Source organism: Mytilus trossulus, chromosome 2 (assembly GCF_036588685.1).
Source record: "Mytilus trossulus isolate FHL-02 chromosome 2, PNRI_Mtr1.1.1.hap1, whole genome shotgun sequence".
Taxonomy (NCBI): Eukaryota; Metazoa; Mollusca; class Bivalvia; order Mytilida; family Mytilidae; genus Mytilus; species Mytilus trossulus.
The window spans coordinates 54,833,401-54,853,568 of record NC_086374.1 but is presented as its reverse complement, the minus strand read 5'-3'; the positions used below and the strand labels follow the sequence as shown (position 1 = coordinate 54,853,568).

General features: G+C 31.1%; 1 protein-coding gene across 3 annotated transcripts; it reads left to right on the top strand.

The window, feature by feature from the left end:
- The first annotated feature begins 1,443 nt into the window (after positions 1–1,443).
- Positions 1,444–19,962, top strand: LOC134705243 (uncharacterized). Of its 3 annotated transcripts, none has more exons than XM_063564006.1 (7): positions 1,444–1,654; positions 4,183–4,303; positions 5,486–5,635; positions 7,550–7,627; positions 8,931–9,098; positions 10,195–10,329; positions 19,710–19,962. In XM_063564006.1, exons 1-7 carry the CDS (start codon positions 1,461–1,463, stop codon positions 19,767–19,769), a joined length of 906 nt encoding a protein of 301 aa, XP_063420076.1. In that variant the 5' UTR covers positions 1,444–1,460; the 3' UTR covers positions 19,770–19,962. The 3 variants fall into 3 exon arrangements, with proteins under 3 accessions (XP_063420076.1, XP_063420077.1, XP_063420075.1); XM_063564005.1 differs by lacking the exon at positions 1,444–1,654 and adding an exon at positions 3,356–3,640; XM_063564007.1 differs by lacking the exons at positions 1,444–1,654; positions 8,931–9,098 and adding an exon at positions 3,349–3,640.
- Positions 19,963–20,168: the final 206 nt, after the last annotated feature.

Genomic DNA, 20,168 nt, shown 5'->3' with positions numbered 1-20,168 from the left:
TCATCTTTGTACAACAGTAACTTCTAATAGAATCATCTTTGTACAACAGTAACTTCTAATAGAATCATCTTTGTACAACAGTAACTTCTAATAGAATCATCTTTGTACAACAGTAACTTCTAATAGAATCATCTTTGTACAACAGTAACTTCTAATAGAATCATCTTTGTACAACAGTAACTTCTAATAGAATCATCTTTGTACAACAGTAACTTCTAATAGAATCATCTTTGTACAACAGTAACTTCTAATAGAATCATCTTTGTACAACAGTAACTTCTAATAGAATCATCTTTGTACAACAGTAACTTCTAATAGAATCATCTTTGTACAACAGTAACTTCTAATAGAATCATCTTTGTACAACAGTAACTTCTAATAGAATCATCTTTGTACAACAGTAACTTCTAATAGAATCATCTTTGTACAACAGTAACTTCTAATAGAATCATCTTTGTACAACAGTAACTTCTAATAGAATCATCTTTGTACAACAGTAACTTCTAATAGAATTGCAGACTGCAATGGCATAAACTCAAAGGCTCAGCTGTTAAGTAATTCAAAAGTACAAGATGTCGAAATTTTGAGGTTCCATATGCGCACCCCAAATAATTGTAGGGTCAATTTCCTCTGGGTTTTTTTTCACTCACTGAGTTTAAACATCGTCAAGCTGTCTAAACTTACTAGAATTTGAATATGACTGTGTCTAAATAATATCATTAAGAAATCATTTGTATTCGTATCTTATAAATATATGTTTTTCAAAAGTACTAAAAATTTCTGCTGTTTCTAATCTTACTGATAACAATAATGCAAATTGCATGTATGTTTTCTAAAAGTTTATTTGGTTTCAATTATACCCTTTGTAATTTCTTCAATGTTTTTCCTTTCTGTAGACTTTTTAAGTTTATTTCCTGGAGACTAGAACTTTAGCATACATCCTCTCATCTCATGCTCTATGTTATGAATATTATATATAGATTCGCACCTATTTTAAAAGAGGGACGAAAGATACCAGAGGGACAGTCAAACAATAGTACACATGACACAACATAGAAAACTAAAGAATAAGTAACTCGAACCCCACCAAAAACTAGGGGTGATCACAGGTGCTCCAGAAGGGTAAGCAGATCCTGTTTCACATGTGGCACCCGATATTTGCTTAATATTGTTATTCTTCCAAAAGAAGATACTAGCATGAAACTTGAAAGGATCTATTACTGTTTATAACCCAAATGTAAAGTTAAATGCTTGGCTAATTTTATCCATTTTTTACGGAATGAAAAAGTATTGCATTTTATTTTTACAAAACTTTAAGGCCAAGGAGTGCTGAGGTTTAAAACGAAAAGAAAATAAATCAATTCAAAATCGAAAAAAGTAAATGAAATTGTCCCTCATCGACGTCAAGTGAATTCACCATATTGTGACGTCAAACTTGTCAATGGAAACGACATTGAAAGATGGAGAAACGGAACAGGAGAATAAAAAAGACCGTAAGGATAAAAAGACAGAAAAAGAAGAGAAAAATCAAAAAGACTGTTAATATAAAAACGCAGAAAAGGAAACATAAAATAATAAATGTGAAAGATATACAAAAGAAATATAAAAGAAAAGAAGTCGTCTGTTTTACATGGACAGAAAAGGCGGGGTATCAGTAAGTATGTCGATGAAACAAAAGAATTGTAAGAAGCAACCTAAATAGTAAATAGACAATAATAGTACATTGAATGGACATATGATCACATATCAACGATTCGATGTAAGGGGGAAATGCGAGGCTCTGCCTACTCTGTAGTAGGACATTCTGAGACTCGGCGAAATAAGAGCATCTCAAAGATCTCAAAGATGTTAACTTGACCAAGCTTACAATTGGTGAGGTTTGGGGGAAGGGTGTAAATTAATAGTTTTCCAGTGATTTTATCATGTATAAAAATCTTAAACCAGTCATACACCTTAAGTATTTTATGATTTATTTTTCTGGACTAAGATTTATTTAAAAATCTGCCAAATGTATTTAAAAAATTATAGCGAATTTATGCTCCTCTTGTTTGAACAGTAAATTAAGTTCACTCATCGTTTTATTGTATACTTAAAAGAAAATTATGATTTGATACTTTAAACCACTTGAAAGTAAATAATAAAGTAAACAAATGCGTACATAAGCCTTGAGAAACGTTAAATTAGGGCTAAGAATACAAACTGATACGGGGATTTGACTTTCCAGAAAAAAATGTTAATATATTACATATTCCAAATTTTATTTATTGTATCTTATATTGTGTTTTTTTAATAATTATAGAATAAAGGAACGAGAGGATATATGAGAGTTTGGATGGGGTTAAATGATTAAAGAATAATGCCCTTAAAAATTGAAGATTAGAGAATAACGGGCCAAAAAATAGAAGATTAGAGAATAAAAGGGTTAATTTTTGGAAAATTAGAGAAAAAAGGGGATATTTTTTTAAAGATTAGAGAAAAAAGGGGTAAATATTAAATGTTTACAGAATAACAGACCCCCCCCCCCCCATCCAGACCCTCATATATAAGATAAAGAACAAGGTTGTAAGAAACGACATCGATGATCGAAACGGTACAACCAAACATTCTTTATAGATATCCAATTAATGATAAGGTGGTTTAATACTCCAGGGGACAAGAATTGTTAAAATTGATATTTTTTATCTGTTGTGATTCTTGGTTATTTTCGCTTAAGTACGCAATTGTTTCCTGCATTTTGTATTGCAAAATATTCATTTTCACCCTGCCTTGTGCAAATTATAAGTTTTTCTTAATTCTTAATAATACAAGGTATTGATTTTCAACTTATTATTTCCCTTGAATCTTTTCCCACATAAAGAAAGTAAGTTTCTACACTAATGTTATATCAGTTCTTCGACAATATCAGACAATCGACCTACTCGTGCTTTTCTACTTTTATTTTGATCTCCGAATATATTTTATATCATACCAGAGAAATGTTTGGTCAGAAAACACCGAAAAACATCAAAACATACTACCCACACTGATCTGTGTCCACACTTGTATATCATATATATATAATAAATTTATACCGATTTTAAGGTAAACTTATATACCGTAGAACAATTATTTTAGGTCAAAAGTAATAAACGTTAAATTAACATAAAACTTATGACGATGCACACTCTTGAAAATCTAAAATAGAATTCGATAAGGGTTATCGACTATTTTGTTACACCCATAATCATCATTGTTTATAAAGTAATTGCTTTTTCGTCAATTCTCACTGCTCATGCATAATAAATACTGTATACATCCAAGATAATTCAAGTTCATGAATCTGGAAACTTGACGCTAGATAATAGTTGCTTTGCGTGCAAAAAAGAAAACAAAGTTAAGTAATGATGCTTCGGAAAGTCTTCAAAGGAATTAATAATGAAGAAATGTATGGAAGCACGGCGACTTTGTTTGTTTCTCAATCAAATATTGCAGAGTCTCGCGGGACACGCTTTTTGCGTCAGGAATCTATTCTAAGGAAAGAAAATAAAGCAATTGTTCATGAACTCTTAACTAATTTTAATATGGAAAATGCTAAAGAGAAACACATGGAGGCCAAAGTTGTGGAATTTTCGTGGGATTCTAATGAATTTAGTTTCGATTCGTAAGTTTTTAGATACAAAGTTGCATTAATTGGACTTTTTGAAGCCTTCTTAGATATTATTGATATATGTTTTACATTTGTTGTCATATAGCTCTGAAGGGACTTTTTATAAATGACCAAACGATAAAATATTTCATAATAAAACAGATATGGTTTAAGTGAAAATAGGTGAATTTAACAACTGACAATTTGAATGCTATATATCAACAACTTTAAGCCAGGGAGACATTTACAACTTTAACATGTTACACTTTAAAAAAACTCAACATAAAAAGTTATCGAAACTCTTAACTTAAATACTGTTTTCTTTGTTTTAATTATTGTTATGTATTCCAATTTTACTCCTATAATAGTGTGTATTTAAAAATTTCGGAGATTTTAAAAACAGTCTCGACGATAAATGTACATATTTCTTTAAAAATACCAACTGTAGTAAACACATATGAGAAGAATTTAAACAAAAAAAATAACGGCTAAGGATTGTATGCATATATAAAGATTATATCAGATTAATTATATACTGCCGTCATTTTTTTTTATAGTGCACTGTCCACAGCGAAGGTTCGTTCCAGACTTCAACACTTAATGGGAACAGATGTCATCAGAATAAATGACAAACGCTATATAGATAAAATGCATGAAAAGCTCGAAATAGAACAAGAGGTAAGAAAAGAATGGCATGACCCCCTTCTCTCTCTCTCTCTCTCTCTCTCTCTTTATTTTTCATCTTCAGTGATCCATGTTCGATAAATATTTGGTTCATCGACACAATTTTAAATAATTTAATCCATGTACATTAATAAAGCGACTAGGGACATGCAATCCAAAAATCAAGCGATTTAGTCCATTTTAGATTAGCAATGATGGTCTAATCGATATGAAGTTAATTAAATGTTTTAAATATTTAAGTAAAAGTATTCTCAATAGAATAATTTTGCAGTAATAACATCTCTGTTTTCAGGTTAAAGTTCATTTACAAACATTTCAGCCTATAACACAGAGAATTTAAAGTCTTCATCGGAGCCTTTGGTTTCAAAATACAGACGAATTTCTACTCATAAATTTAGCTTATATAGACTATTTGTGTCTGTGCTCTGTCCATTTGTCACAATGTGTGTGGAGGAGGGGATGGGGTACATGTTACTTATACTATATAATCAGACACAAACTACTAGATCCCCTCCCCGGTGGTTGTCTGTTAGTCCAAGGGATCATTTACGTAGTATTTTAGTATTGGCATGATGATACGGATATCTTTTTAAGGGAATTAATTTTGGATATTTTATTTTTAAGGCTTATATATCTTAGAGCATCACTAAAGCGACATTCCTTTTCCAAAATGAGATCTATGAAGTAGAATTTGGACCGTTTAATGTTATAATGACTTTTCTCAATCTGAAAGTCATATTTGAGGCCCTAGTCACGAGTCAAAAGCGTACACATCACTGCTAGTTTAAGATACCGCCAAACAAAATGTATTTGGCTAGTAGAAAACTGTTTAATATATGATTTTTTTCTTCAGGAAAATTTTACTTACAGCACAATATACATATTATATCTGAAATGCACCAGATCTCCAACGAAATTGATGCACTACATTTATATCTATATCATCCAACTTAGCTTGCAGTGAACTAAAAACCACTTTTATATATGTGAAAATGAAATTACAACTGATTTTTTTTTTCCAAATAAAAATATCAAAATATGTTTTTTAAGGATCGAAACTTATCGTTTTTCATAAACACTGAAATACATTTTACAATTCTTCCAAAATAAAAAAGAATTAATGCATAATTGTCAAATTATATTTGTTTTTGAATATATTCTTTACTTTTATTAAAGGCAGACGTATGCAAAAAAGAGCAAGCTTTAGAAGATGCAGAGGATGAACGATTACGTACTCTCCAATTGAGTGGGGTGCTCCCAAAACCCAAACAGACACCGCTTCAAGTAAAACAAAAACGAGATCATATGAAACTATCTCAAAAGAAGGTTTGAATTATTTCAACTCCAACAAGTATTATAATAATGGGATTTTTTTTTTTTACCTTATATGAGAAAATATAAAACGAGGATAAACTGATACCAAAGGGACCAAATGGACTAAAATAAAGCTCGAGTTGTCTCAACAAACGTTGTAAAGGATGTTAATGAAATTATTTTCTGAAAACTTGATGTTATTATGAGAGTGTCACAGAGTATAACGAGGAGCGATACTGAGTCATGTCATTTACAACTTAGAATGAGTCATGTCATTAACAACTTAGAACGTGAGACATTATATTTTGTGACACTCTGATAATATATAATAAAAGAAGATGTGGTATGATTGCCAATGAGACAACTTTCCACAAAAAACAAAATGACACAGACATTAACAACTATAGGTCACCGTACGGCCTTCAACAATAAGCAAAGCACATACCGCATAGTCAGCTACAAAAGGCCCCGATAGAACAATGTGAAAAAATTCAAACGAGAAAACTAACGGCCTTATTTATTTAGTAAAAAATGAACGAAAAACAAATATTTAACATGTTTTCGGTAAACGATTTTATCAAGAACTAAAAAAATCAATCTTTAGTGGTCCTAGTGCTTAACAATATGATTGTATAACTATGAGAACAAACTGACTGTGCTCCTTTTTCTTGTCAAATTGTTTCTTTACTACACGTTCAACTTTATAGTAAATATCCGTCTTTAAACTGAATTATTCAATTATTTTTAAATGGAGATATAGGTATGCGTATCTGAGACAGAACATTTAAAGGCATGAACAATTATAGGAAAGACGGTATGACTAAACGAATAAAACAGGAAAATAAAAACAACCAGTTCACAAATCATTACACAGAAAACTAACAATTTATCAAGACAAATAGATAAAAATTTTATTCTCATAAATTAGTTATGTACGAAGGTAACTGAGACTTTAAAAACATTGTTCTAAAATATATGATATTATAAGAAGAACCCAGTAAAAAACAGACTGAGGATTTCACTAATAGTGTTAATTTTGTTGTTCTTCGTCTTATAAAGGCAAATACTAGTAGTACGTGTTTGAGTCAGAATGATATTTTGGGGTGGCATGTCACTCCGTGTTGGATTTCACAACCTTCAGCGCTAGCACATTAACATCAGGTTCCACGTTTTTGATCTATTAGTAAGTGTTCATTGCGTGAACAATTTGTGTTACAACCGTTTTTTGATTGAGTTAAGTCATTCCAATTGATATTTTATAGTTGTCTTTCTATGTTGTGATGTTATACTACTGTTTCAGAAAAGGGAGAAGGTTTGGTACCATTAAAACGTTTAATCCCGCTACAATTGTTTGCACCTGTCCTAAGTCAGGAATCTGATGTCCGGTGGTTGTTGTCTGATGTTTATGTGGTTCATAAGTGTTTCTCGTTTTTCGTTTTTATATAGATTGGTTTCCCCGTTTGAATGGTTTTACACTAGTAATTTTTGGGGTCCTTTATAACTTGTCTCATTGGCACTCATACCACATCTTCCTATATCTATAGTCATATTATATTAACATGATCTCGTCCAGATATGTATGAAACATTTGCCCCTGGATTTTTGATAAACACCGATTAAACTTGATCATTTATTGTAAACTTTGGAGTACAAAATTAGTGGTTATTGAAATCAATTTTTAAGTAAATGTAGCTTACGTACTTCAAAATGCTATATGTCCATAAGGGTTGCATTTATAGGGAACCCAGCCTATCCTATGTTGAATATGTTTTGATAATATAAATATAATATAAATTTTACCAAAAATTATAAAAAATTGAAACTAATTAGGTCAGTTTTTTTTTGTAAAATGTTTAGAAAATGAAAAATTGTATGACCGTATGGAGTTACGCTCACACCATTGATTAATATCATGTATAATTACAGAAAAATAAAAATAAACCAACTGAAGAAAGTAACGAAGAAAATGCAATTTTGACAGAGGAAGAAACTACAGATCAAAAAGTAAGTCTGCATATGTATGCCACGTGTGTAAAGTCTTAGGTTTTTTAAAAACATCAAGTATAATACTGTTATCTACAGCATTATAAAACTAATGAGCGAAAATTTTGGTAATACTGTTATCTACAGCATTATAAAACTAATGAGCGAAAATTTTGGTAATACTGTTATCTACAGCATTATAAAACTAATGAGCGAAAATTTTGGTATTGCATCGGCAGCATAATACAAGTGACGAGCGAAAATCTTTGTTTTTCATCTGCAACTTAGTTCAAATAATGAGCGAAAAAGGTTTGGGTTTTTAATCTGCAGCATAATAAAATCAATGAACAAAACTGTGTTTTTCATCTGAAGTATAATACAAATAATGAGCATATTGTTTTTCATTTAAAACATTATACATGAGCGAAAATGTTTGTTTTTTTTCATCTGCAGCATTATACAAATAATGAACGAAAGTGTGTTTTTCATCTGCAGCATTATATAAAATAATGATAAAAAATGTGTTTTTCATTTAAAGCATAATACAGTTAAAGAACGCATCTGCAATATATAATACAAATAATGAACGAAAATGTGATTTTCATCTAAAGCATAATAAAAATAAAGAACGAAAGTGTGTTTTTCATCTGCAACATATTATACAAATAATGAGCGAAAATGTCTGTATTTCATCTACAGCATAATAAAATCATTGAACGAATATGTGTTTTTCATCTAAAGCATAATACAAATAAAGAAGGAAAATGTGTTTTTCATCTGCAACATAATACTAATAATAAGCAAAAATGTTAGTTTTGAATCTGCAGCATAATACAAATAATAAGCACAAATATTAGTTTTTGATATAAGAAGTGACGATACTTTACGCTAGATACAACTGCTTCCATAGCACCAATTAGAAAACATACTTTTGTTTGACATACTAGCTATTAGAAATATAATATGGAAAGAGGGATATGTTGTACGACTGTCAATTATGGAACAGCTATCGCAATCATAGGCAGATTTAATGTTAAAAAAACAACTTCATGTAACCGTACGACCTTTTACGAGATGCCAAACTCGTACTTTACAAGAAGCTATATATATACGACAATGGCATGACAAAATGTAGTACCATTCAAAGAGATGAAAGAGAAAACCATTACATTTATTATGTCTTGTTTCCTTTTTTAAAATGTTTGCTCAGATTTTATTATTCTGTCCTTATGTTCACTGAAAAGGTCCTGTAAAAGATATTTGCATTGAAATGTAACAAAATGATCGTTTAAAATATATATGGAGTACCTTGTTACATATTCAGGATGTGACAACTCAACTTGAAATAATAGAACAGTCAAAAAAAGACGATAGAACAAAACCAAACATTACCAAAAAGGGGCAGTGTTTAACCAAAGAACCCAAAGGCGAAATGAAAAATACAGATCAATCAAGCCACACTGGTGAAACTATTAGTAGTAAAGAAACAGAGGTATAAACTTCAGAAAATTGTTTTATGTGATATTTTAGAAGATGATCGAGATGTGTAACAGTTTACCACATTTTATTTTATTGATTATTATAGGACCAATATATATGATTTGTATCCCTTTATATTTATATCTTGGTCATTTAGCTTGACATTGTATTGATTCAAGGAAAGGAAAGAAAATAGAAAAATCGTGATAACGAGTCGAAGGATCTTTTTATCATCTACTTAGAGTAGTTGTCGGTGCCATAGAGTTTTAGAGTCATTCCGCAACAAACCATGAATTTTTTTTCTAAACGCTTTCAGATATTTGGCTGAATTTTGGTATGCGAGTTAACCAGGATGAGTTACAGATCAAATTACAGTTTCGTTCCGCTCCGCTATTTTTTTCCGAAATTACGGGCTTTGGACTTTGATAAATTGTTGAAAATCACAGTTATACGGACTTTTTTCCAAACACTTTCCGATATTGGGATGATTTTTGTCATGTAAGCTAACCAAGATGAGTTACAGATGAAGTTTAAGTTTCGTTCCGCTCGGCAAATTTTTGCTGTAATTTAGGGCTTTGGACTTTTTTTCAGAAAATCAGTTATACGGACCTTTTTTCTAAATGCTTTCAGATATTGGGCTTATTTTTGGTATATGTGAGCTAACCATGATGAGTAACAGATTAAGTTTAAGTTTCGTTCCGCTCCTCTAATTTTTGTCAAAATGAAGGGTTTACAACTATGAAAATCACAGTTTTATGGAGATTTTTTTCAATACGCCTCAAGATTTTGAGCTGATTTTTGATGTGTGAGACTACCATCATGTTTGTGTCCACATGTGTTATTGCAATTTGCAGATTTTTCAACCTTTTGAGACGGGACCATTCGTGTCGCTTTAACACATCTAGTTTTATGATGGCTGGATCCTCCACTGCAGTGTGATGTTGTGTTGCTGAAAAGTCGGCATTGTTCACCCTATATGTTGTTTATTCATATAACTAAATATTAGTTCAAAAACACTGGTACTGTCCAGTCACTTATCCAATGTACGACAATCCATTTCTTAAATGTAAAAAAGTAAATACGCTTAATTTTATTGTGTTGCTATTTAGATAAATAAAGAAGTGAAATACAACCAGTGTACATATACAAAGACAGAAAATCAAAACAGAACTTCAAAGAGAACACCAACTGGAAAATTTGCTCAAAAAGAGACCCCTTTCGTCAAGGAATTGCGTGGAACACAGGTACTATATGAACAAGGCATAATCTTTCAATCAGTTTATTTGAGGCCTGGAGCTCTCACGTTAGTAGCTTCTAGTAGTTGTTAATTTTAAGTCTATCATGGTAATTTTGCTTAGTTTCTTCTGTTATTTATTATAACATATATCCGAAATCACAAATGATATCGGATATGTTCCTTATGTCGTAACTACATTATTCTTTAGTTTTCTATGTTGTGTCATGTGTACTCTTGTTTGTCTGTTTGTCTTTTTTTATTTTTAGACATGGTGTTGTCAGTTTATTTTCTATTTATGAGTTTGACTGTCGTCCCCCTAGTATTTTTCGTCCCTCTTTTATAACATCGGACTCGGATATATTTTTTTAATGAGTTTTTTACTGTGCTTGTTGCAGTGTTTTTTTTTTTAAATTTTGGTTCATTCATATGGTTTGGAGTTCAAAATAGCATTCATTTTGCTTAACTATAGTCTATATAAGTTTTTAGGGAGCAACTGAAGTCCGACTCCGGTGCAAGAATTGCTGGCTGCATTTTGCTCTGATTGTTGTCTTTTTGACAGATTCCCTGTTTTCATTCTCAATTCTAGATGTTGATAAAAAAAAAATTAATCCAGAATAAGAATATACTTAGTGATTATCATGCTATAAGGGCTGAAATCCAAGCAAAACTCATATTCTTACACAGTTTTCCAAATATATAAGGTAGGGATGAAAGTTCGGCGTGAAATAGATTTATCTATTGCTAAAACTCATCAAAGATACTAGGCTGTTAAGTTTAAAGTACACCAGTTTCGCGTTTTTTATACTTAAAACTCGTCGGTGGCGCTCGTATCAAATATTTGAAGTCAAAACCAAGTATGAAATTGAAAAGCATTGAAAACAGAAAATTCAGAAATACGGTTAAGGCAATCTACAATGTATATACATCTTCTCAGTTTATCTGCTAGATTTTTCTCATTTGAAAAACCGTAAAAAATATGACGTTTTCCAACTATCTTCAGTTAAAAACATGTCTATTATTGTTTAACTGTTATAACAGTCAAGCTGTCTTGTATTGACACGATTTTTTTTCAGTGAAATGTTATGTTTAAAACTGTTAAATGTGGGAGATATGTCAAATTTGAACGTGTTATCATTGTTTCATGTTTTATTCATTGTGCAAAATTATTATAAAATTGACATTTCCACCCTTTGTGCAAGCTTTTCCCATTCTTATCTTGAAGACATATTGTAAGAGTAAACCTTACTTTTTCACGTTAAAAACAATTTTTGTTGATATCCGAAGTACGTACACATATTTTGGAAGAGACAAATTATAGTTTGAAAAAACGCACGAAAATTATTCGGATATCAACAAAAATGTCTATAAACTGTCATTTTCAAGATGCTTGATATTAATGTGTGGATATCCATGAAGTAGTACTGTTAAACATATAATTATTTCGTTGCTTTACCTCTGATTGATTTTCCTCTGAGTTCAGTATTTTTGTGATTTTACTTTTTACATGTCATTCGGAATAGGATAGATCGTTTAGTTGTTCAATTTAAACAATCTTTAACACATTACTTACGTAAAAGTTTAGAAGTCTATAATTGACGTGCTTGCGGGAGCAGGGCAAAATAATTTCGAGGAAGGGATGTATGCCAATACCTATATAACTAAATTTTAGAAATTTAATGCATGCTTCTGGTCGCCTTTTCACTCAGTCAAAGTTTGATTTAGACGATTTTGGATGTTACGTCACTTTTTGGGTTTTATACTCTACAATAGTTACGTTATTGACTCTCTTTAGATAAGAAATTCTCTTGTAACGTTGACATTAGAAGATGTTGGATTTTTAAGACAATGACTATTCGGAAGTTTGAAGTTATGCTATTTTATCTAATATTGTAATAAAGACACTAATAATATTATTTTTGCATTTTAGAAAGAGTATATTGATTGATTGTTGGTTGTCTTACGGTTAAGAAAGGATACATTTACTGGTTTGATTTGTTGAATTATTTAAAACACTTAGGCTTTCATATTTTCAAGTTTTTATTTTAACTGTAATTTGTCCCATCAGTAAAACAAAATATGTTTATATACATTAACAATTGTTTTTAAGTCTTAAAGTAAAGAATAAATGTTTATTGCATCAAGGAAGAAAAGGTCAATTTCATTACACTTTTACACACTGAATTAAACAAGAAACAATGTTAACACTTTCAAATAAGACTCCCACACATTTAACACGCCTAAACATGACATTAGAATACCGTTCACCGAAAATCAGCGTGGTATATCAAAATAGCGTGTTATTACAGTTATAGAGCGAAACTATTTTTAAGTTTGAATAGTTCCAAAACTATCACAATTTTCACGGTTTTTAAAAGAACAAATTAGCGAAATCGTCATTTAACAATGCTTTTCCATGCACGTATAAAAATTGTAGATACAAAATGTATTAAAGAATCTATTTTGAGTGATTTAGTCGTCCGCAGTAATACTCATATAAATGCCCATATTCAGTCAACTCTCGTTTTTTCCCTGCTTGATAACCAAATGCTACTTCCCAAAAAAGGAGGAACGAGTTCAAACTAGAGTCTATGACAAATGAGAGGACCTTTTTGTCCATCTGATGAGTTAATATAAATAGAAAATGTTTTTGAACTGATTTTTATAGTTCGTTCTTATGTTGTACTGTCATACCACTGTCCAGGTTAGGGGAGGGTTGGGATCCCGCTAACATGCCTAACCACGCCACAGTATTTATGTATATGCCTATCCCTATAGTCAGGATCCTGTAATTCAGTGGTTGTCGTTTGGTTTATGTGTTACATATTTGTTTATCGTTCATTTTTTTATATATAGATAAGGCCGTTTGTTTTCTCGTTTGAATTGTTTTACATTGTCTTATCGGGGCCTTTTTTAGCTGACTATGCGGTATGGGCTTTGCTCATTGTTGAATGCCGTACGGTGACCTATAGTTTTTAATGTCTGTGTCATTTAAGTCTCTTGTGGACAGTTGTCTCATTGGCAATCATACCACATCTTCTTTTTATATATCATTGTACCAAAGCGCGCTTATTGTTAAAAAGAAGTTTTGTTGAAAACATGCAAAAAAAAACCATTTAGACTATAACGTGTAATTACGGAATTACATTCAAATGACCAAAATGACGTCATTTTTAGCTCACCTGGTCCGAATGGCCAAGTGAGTTTTTCTCATCACTTGGCGTTCGCGTTCGTCGTCTGTCGTCCGGCGTTCGTCGTCCGGCGTCAACTGTTAACTTTTACAAAAATCTTCTCCTCTAATACCACTTGGAAAAATTCAACCAAACATGGCTACAATAATCATTGGGGTATTTAGTTCAAAAAATGTGTCCGGTGATCCAGCAAGCTAATCAAGATAGCAGCCATGGCTAAAAATTGAACATAGGGGTAAGATGTAGATTTTGGATTATAACTTTTAAACCAAAGCATTTAGAGCAAATCTGACATGAGTAAAATTGTTTATCATGTCAAGATCTATCTGCCCTGAAATTTTCAGATGGATCGGACCACCGGTCACTGGGTTGCTGTCCAAGAATTGGTAATTTTAAAGAAATTTTGCTGTTTTGGGTTATTATCTTGAACATTAGTATAGATAGAGATAAAATATAAACAGCAATAATGTTCAACAAAATAAAATCTACAAATAGGTCAACATGATCAAAATGGTCAGTTGACCTCTTATGGAGTTATTGCCCTTTATAGTCCATTTTACCATTTTTTCTAAAAATTTTATAATCTTTTACAAAAATCTTCTTTGAAACTACTTGACCAAGTTAAACCAAACTTTGCCAAAATCATCATTAGGATATTTAGTCCCAAAAATGTGTCCGGTGAACCAGCTACCCAGCCAAGATAACCGCCATGGCTAAAAAAAGAACATAGGGATAAAATGAAGATTTTCGTTTATTACTCTGAAACCAAAGCATTTAGAGCGTATCTGACATGGGTAAAATTGTTTATCAAGTCAAGATCTAACTGCCCTGAAATTTTGAGATGAATCGAAGAACCGGTTGTTGGGTTGCTGTGCCAGGATTGGTAATTTTTTAAGGAAATTTTGCTGTTGTGGTTATTATCTCCAATATTATTATAGATAGAGATTAACTGTAAACAGCAATAAAGTACAGCAAAGCAAGACATACAAATAAATTAGGATGAGCAAAATGATCAATTGACCCCTTAAGGAGTTACTGCCCTTTATAGTCAATTTTACCTCTTTTTTTTTAATTTTTGTAAGTCGTTTTTCTTTATTTTTTGTTGTTGTTGTTGCCTTGTACCGATCTGATGTCAGAGAAAAACCCCACTTTTAATGGTTTTTATTGGTTCTGTTATGCAGTAACTACATTATCCCATGTTAAGGGGAGGTTGGTGGACAGGCAAACACGTTTAACCCCGCAACATTGTGTGTGTGTATCCCAAGTCGGGAGCCTGTATTTCAGGGGTTATCGTATGTATTTTGCATGTCGGTTTTTAGGGGAATGTTTTGTACATAAATCAGAATATTATTTTTCTCGTTTGAATTATTTTCCATTTGTCATTTCGGGTCATTTTATTGATGCTAAAATTAATGGGTATTGGATAAGCTTATTGGGAAAGGTTGTAAGGTGACTTATTGTTGCTATCATTCGACGCCATTTGGTCTACATCTTCTTATTTTTTTAGACATTTTTTATATGTGACATATATTCTTCATTTAACACTTTAAAACATGCCATTATAATACCGTACACTGAAAATCAGGGTGTTAATTCAGACAGTTTGTTATTACAGTTATAAAGCAAAACTGTATTTAGCTTTGAATAAGAGCAATGTTGAAAAAGGTTAAACTTTTTAGCATATTTCAAATGAACCAAATTTATGAGATGAAATGAAAAGATGTATATCAAACATTCATACTATGAAATTGTTTTCATCGTGCTCAAATCTCATTAAACAAATGATTCTTCCACACAATCCAAATCATAAATACAAACTTTCTGAAAAATTTATCTGGAGTAATTTAGACATCTGATGAAATACTCATAGGCGTATAATCTGTCATATTTTACTACCTCCAGATTGATAAGCATTCTATGTGATTTCTCTTGATTTCCCTCATTACTAACACAGAAGGACGAGTTCAAAATGAAGTCTTCTACAAGCGTGATGACTTTTTCAACTTTCCAATTCTCAACTTTCCATTTTTCAGCAATTACATTTTCTTTATCAAATCGTATCACTACATTTACATATCTCACTGAATACGTAACGTCCGTGTACACAAACACTATACAGACCTAATTATTAAGAGAATGCTTCTTTTATTTAAAAAAACAACATACCAAAATGTGTCTGTGTCTCAACTAACTAGCAAAATGTATTCTCTGTCTTAGATCTGTATTTGCCAGAGTATTCGTCTGGTCTGTAATTTTAATGACTGTCTATTTACTATTGTGATAGTTGACCTAATCACATGGCTGGTTCTGCATGCATTGTAGGAGTCTCACTCTATACGTACCGTTCTCGCATCTTTTGGAGATTATGCGATGACATTATGTTTGTTATATTGATTCGTATCTTTTTATATGTTCATAATTATAAATTAACTGTTAACAAAATTTAGAATTTTTGAAATACTAAAAATTCTACAACATGAAAAATTACATTAGCTGCATTTGGCAAAACTTTTAGTAATTTTTGGTTTTTCAACATGCTCAATGCTCTTCAACTTCGTAATTTATTTGGCCTTTTAATATTTTTTGAATCGAGCGACACTGATGGGTCTTTTGACGAAACGCACGTCTGGCGTAAATATAAAATTTCAACCCTGGAATCTATGATGTGTTTATTCATTCGATTAGGAAAAAGAATATCAGTAAAGTATCATTGAACTGATTTATCCCAGGCATTGATAAACTTAGCCGTATTTGGCTTATTTTTTTTAAATATTGGGTCCTCAATGCTCTTCAACTTTATAATTGTTTGGGCATTCTAGCTACTTTGATATGAGTGCACTGATTAGTCTTGTGTAGACGAAACGCGCGTCTGGCATATCAAATCATAAACCTGGTACCTTTGTTTACTACTAACATGAAAATTTAATTTAAATGAAGATATACAAATGTATTTTAATTCTAAAACCAGATGTCTGTATTAGCAATAAAAATAACAAGATGTTATTAAGTTCAGAAAAATTGAAACGTTGCTTAAATTGTGGAAAGGTTGCTATTAGCACTTTCTAATATGATATGTCGCCCACTTTTATTACAAAACATTAAATTTTCAATTTTGTACACTGAAGTAAGGCAAACTAGACTCTAAATAACCCGATAATGGAATGATTTATTTTGAAATTAACCATTAAAACTGTTATCTGTTTGTCAAATTGGAAAAGAGGACATATACTTGAACTTCTTTGGCTTTATTGAACATCGCCACATGCGCGGCTATATTGGTCTAATAATATTGTGTGATTAAAAATTTGTGAAGCATATGAATACGTGTTAATTGATGAAATTCTGAGGAGAAAGATAGCAAACTCTTCCAGTTAAAAGATATTGAGCATTCGGATATATCAAAGGCGATTTCAAATTTTACCTTTCAGAACTAATCTAATTATTATTACTTGATACTCTTGTTGTAAAAACACAATCAGTGATATATCAAGTCATCTAATTGATTAAATTGTTATTCGGTATTTATCCTGAAGTAGCAAGTCTTTTCAATAAAGATTAACGGCCTATTTCCTATTTCCTATTTCTTTTTTTATCACGTGTGTAAACCCAGAAAAAAACATATTTTCACATAACGATATAAGTCTTTTGGATTGTAAAGGAAACTTATGGTGCATCGTCAGTTTTGCCAACATGAAGATTTCACTATGCTTTTTTTCATAAGTAAAATAAAAGTATGGATCATCGTGCTTTTTTCAGGCGACGAGTCGTGCAAAATTGAACAAATTTGTATAGATTCGTCATGAAACAAAACATTTTTGTAAAAGAAAAAAAATCTTTGAGACGGAATTTTGAAAAAAATAGGTTTTATATAATGCTTCAATAAAATTTTTAACAAATGGTGTCACCGAACTTGTTTTCCACACCTGGTACTAGTAAAAATGAAAATTTTACTTTCATTCCAGTTTAAATTATCCCTTTGAGAGTCATTTCCTTCTAATAGCTTAGTTAAAAAAAAATGCTTCTAAAAACTTACAAATCTGTTTCAAATTTTGCAGATTTAGGAAAAGATCTAGACCGATTGTGTACTACTGTTTTACAATTCCTGATGGCGGTTTTCGGAGAATCTACCTTAATAATTTTATAAAACAAATATGTTTAACAACAAACTTGGAAGTGATTCCATATAACAAATGCATCATCTATTTTCTGCTCTTTGGTCGGATTATTGTTTCTTTAATTTTAACTCAATCCCCTTTGCTATTCTCAATTTCATTTCATAGACAGCTATCTTTTTTTGATCCACAGTATAGTTTGTGTCTTGATCCTCACTCTCCTAAACTACCTACGATTTTTGGACGCATGTTTACGTTATCCAAATATCGTTCGGTATGAAATCGTTCCAGAGGGAAAACACCATTCACCACAGTCTAAGACTATAATTCTAAAATTCCATCATTCGAGAAAATTTTATCGTAGACGAACGGAACAATGGAGAAGAGACGGTCACATGCATATGATTTATGGAACAATAAAATTGAGAAAGGAAATGGTGAATATGTCAAAGCGACAACCACCCGACCATAGAGCAAACAACAGCCGAAGGCAACCAATGGGTCTTCAATGTAGCGAGATGAAAAAAATCTGTGAATAGTAAACTGTCAATAATAGTATGTTCCAGCTGAAATTTTAATGTCATTTTCATATGTATTAACTGTACGAGTTTCCTTTATTAAAAAAAATTACATATTGAACTTGTTTAAAGATATTGAAAAATTTAACAACGTGATGCCCCTTCAATAACAATTTTTACACGAATTTAATTAATTGTTTTTACGCAAACAACTAATATGTTATCAGTGAATTTAGTCGTTAAAAATATTTCTTTTCTATTACATGTTGCGTCTGGTTTACGCCCTTGTATGGGTTCCAGACCAATCAATGTCAAATGCTAGCAATTATTAAAAGTTTCTGGATATGAATATAAGGAGCCTTATCATGGAGCCTTTTATACGTCTTTTATAGTAATATGATAAACGATAGCTTTCTATACCCTTCATGTTCGCTCGTTGTTGAAGGGCACACTGTGAAATATAGTTGCCTTCATCCTCGCGCCTCTTGTGCGCAGTTTTGTAATCACCTTACTTAAATATGTGTATCCTTAAACAAATTGAATGAAAGGAGAAGGTATAATAAAGTCACGTCTTTGTCCCCACGAATTTGAAAACCAAAGTCTCATGCATGAATCTTAAAATATTTGTCTCTAAGATGTCAATATTCTAATCATCAAATGTAATCTCCAATATTTTGAATATTTAGTTTTGGATTCTTGCTTCTTGCATTTTGTGCGATACTGCAGATACTACACAAAAGCTGCACTCATCTAATTTGATATGAGATTAGGCCGGACTCCGAAAGAATTTTACTATTTTCAAAGATGCATGTTTTATCTTTTTAGTGTATTTTTTTTAGGGGGGAGTGAGTTATAAAAATACTCCAAAGTTATTCGTGTTAACAAGATAATTCGTTTATTTAGATATCGTTATAATTTATTTGAACATTCGAATAGACTTTGAAACGTGGATTAAGTTTTTGGGTGAGTTACTTCTAAAAATATAAAATAATAAGATTGGTAATAGAAGGCAATATACTCTTGCAGTTTTTATGAAGCTTTGAATTTACCAAAACCTTTACTGAGGTTGATCATCGGAGAAATTTTAAATAAAAAAATGTGTCAGGGGAAAAGACTGATAATTATATCCGTTAAAATTTGTTGTAGCCGTGATAGTTTGTTCATTTTTTAGTCGATATCCCCTTAAAATTTGGATGAACACTGGCTTTTTTCTATAATAGGAAATAGAAAATATTCAAACTGCTTGACTAATGATATAAATTCCTTGTAAACATATCACACTATTTAATTCAAGGGGCTTTTCATAAAATATCACTCTATAAAATGAAAACATATAAAAGTCATACATTCAAGCCAACAGAATAAAAAAAAAGTAAATCACTATGAGTTCGTCTCCTTTATGTGGGAGCGTGGTACATTTGGACATACCAACTAAAGCGTCGTAGCATTTTGTCAGAAGTGTATATTTACAATATATGATAGAAATTAATGTACATGTATATCAAGTATATAAATTTAAAAAGTCAGTAAAGACTGCATATGTTTAAAGTCATATATATATTTTTTCAGACTGTAGGCGAACTCTATGAAATGGCAGAGAAACTTATGTCTCAGAGAATTGAGAGGTAATTTATGGACAGTTCATCCATTGAATAGCTTGTGGAACTAGATCGAGTGTTAGCGTATTTTGTAAATCCAGGAATGAAAAAATAACTTGATTTTTAAATAAATGACACTGTTTGCTTATGTATTTACTTATTGTAATGAGATAAACTTTTTGTAATTATATATTTTAATATATAAAACATTTTATAATCAATTACATGTATGAGTTGTCTCTTCTTAATTGTTACCTCCCTTTTTTTTGGTAGAATAACAAAAGAAAACATATATATAGACTAGTAAATGTATTTAAAGTGTGCTGATATCAACCATAAACATAATATATACAGTATGTAAAAAAAAAGTTAACAAAATCTCCAAGAAAAATTTTGAAAGTCCCTTATCAGGCATAGATTAGCTTAGCCG